At 36.5% G+C, this 1,947-nt stretch overlaps 1 protein-coding gene across 1 annotated transcript; it reads left to right on the top strand.

Moving 5' to 3' along the window:
* Positions 1 to 283: 283 nt before the first annotated feature.
* Positions 284 to 1,556, top strand: LOC112198537. Its single transcript, XM_024339680.2, has 5 exons — positions 284 to 499; positions 603 to 710; positions 853 to 922; positions 1,034 to 1,132; positions 1,216 to 1,556. The coding sequence occupies exons 1-5, from the start codon at positions 357 to 359 to the stop codon at positions 1,309 to 1,311; spliced, it is 516 nt and encodes a 171-aa protein (XP_024195448.2). The 5' UTR covers positions 284 to 356; the 3' UTR covers positions 1,312 to 1,556.
* Positions 1,557 to 1,947: the final 391 nt, after the last annotated feature.

The following is a 1,947-nucleotide window of genomic DNA, read 5'->3' as shown; positions in this document are numbered from 1 at the left end:
TGATAACCTTGACATCCTGCCCCCCAAACTGCCCCCCCCCCCCCCCCCCCACTAAAGGAGCTGTGCCAATGGGCCAATAGATTCTTGAAGAATGGGGTCACCATCCATACCAATTTGGGCGAGGAAATTTTTGGCCGCCCAAGAAAGGTAGCTATCTTTAGAAGAGATGTGTATGCCATGGCGCACATGAAGGAGGTATCTAACAGCATCATTGTGATGTATATGAGGTTTGTAAATAAAATGAATCTGTTCATTTTATGAGGTTATATACTTTCATATTCAATCTTGTAAAGGATTTGAATATTTTTGTCTTATCTTTTTGTAGCTGCCTTTACCAAAAGTTGCAGAAATTTAAGATGCTGCACATGATTGCCTTCATAGACCCTGCTCAGACAGGCGTGCTTGGGTGTGGGAATCCAACAGAAAGGGCTCGTTCTCTATCAGCTTGTTATGTAAAAGGGAAGTCGGGTCAGATTTTTTTGGTACCCTATAACTCAGGGTATGAAATCTTCATGTTGTGCCTTTATGTTTATATATATATATATGATATATGTTGCATACAGTAGTTTGTTTTGGTACTAAGTATATCAGTTTGATGTTAGTTGTCATTGGATGTTAACGGTTGTGAACCCCGCTGAAGAAGTTGTGCATTTCATGGATCCATTGAAGAGACGACTCGTCACCGGTGAATGGAAAACTATTGTGGACAAGTAAGTAATACTAACCTTCAGTTTCGTAAAAGGTCTAAAATCGTTGTTTTACTAACATTTTTACTGGAAATGTCAAGTGCTTTGATATTTTTTAAGTTCCTCTATTTTCTGAAACTTTATTGTTATCATCATGAATTTGCAGCTCAATCAAAATATACAATGCGCAAAAAACTAAGAAAGGCAGAAAAATAGTTACATGGAAAAATTGCGCGGTATGTTCTGAATTTTACTAAATGCATGTGCAATTCCATTTAACTTAGAAATTGCTTAGTGGTCATTCCACAATTTTTTGGCTGGGTACTTGACATTTTTAAATGTTGCAGGGCATTCTGGAGCAGCAAGGTGATAAAACCTGTGGGTTTTGGATTATGCATTACATGAAGGACATAGTGGAGGACAAGAACCAAGAGTGGAGTGCTAAGGTAATATATGTCAATGTATTTCAGTTCTTCAAAATGGCTTGCATTCCAACTAATATTAACTTTCATATTTTCTATTGTTGCAGTGGGACAGAAAAGGAAGCAACATGTACACACAAGATGATATTGATGAGGTTCGGGCCGAGTGGGCACAATATGTTGCTCAATTTCAAGAAAGCTAGTGCCTAACTCTTATATATATATATCTGCTTTTGGACATGCATCACCTATATAACCCAGATTAGAAAGCTATAGGATGGGTTTTTTGCCTTACATGCTCGATACTGTGATACTTGTTGGGTTGCCTTTATTGATCATGTCTTTTGTTTCATGGATGGGTTGTATTGAACTGATGCATAGCAGGTTGTGTAATATACTGAATGATTTGCCAGTTTGTTGAAATGACATTTTCTGGATTTCTAGATTACCTAATGAACAGTACGGAATGTTTTTTCAGATTTGATTTGATTCATTTCATTACTTTCCAGATTACCAAATGAACAGTAATTGTGTCGTCTGAACTACCATCTAACAACTCACTCAAAGCCAAAAGTGTGTTGTTGGATCAAACGGAAAACAATAGAAATGTGAAACTTCTATTGTTGTTTACCAACTTAGACGACAAAAAGATGTAGTTTCAATATCACCATGTAGACAGATATATGAGAAATTATGTTGTCCATTCAATTAAACAACAACAGGACTAGCAAAATTTCTGTGATCTTAGTAGCCTAATATCAACACAATCATATGGTTGTAATTGATATCAGACGACAAATAATTGTCGTTCAAAGGTACATACAACGACAAATAATATG

This window comes from Rosa chinensis, chromosome 4 (assembly GCF_002994745.2).
Source record: "Rosa chinensis cultivar Old Blush chromosome 4, RchiOBHm-V2, whole genome shotgun sequence".
Lineage (NCBI taxonomy): Eukaryota > Viridiplantae > Streptophyta > Magnoliopsida > Rosales > Rosaceae > Rosa > Rosa chinensis.
The sequence above is the reverse complement of the archived record's forward strand: the minus strand, read 5'-3'. Positions and strand labels throughout refer to the sequence as shown.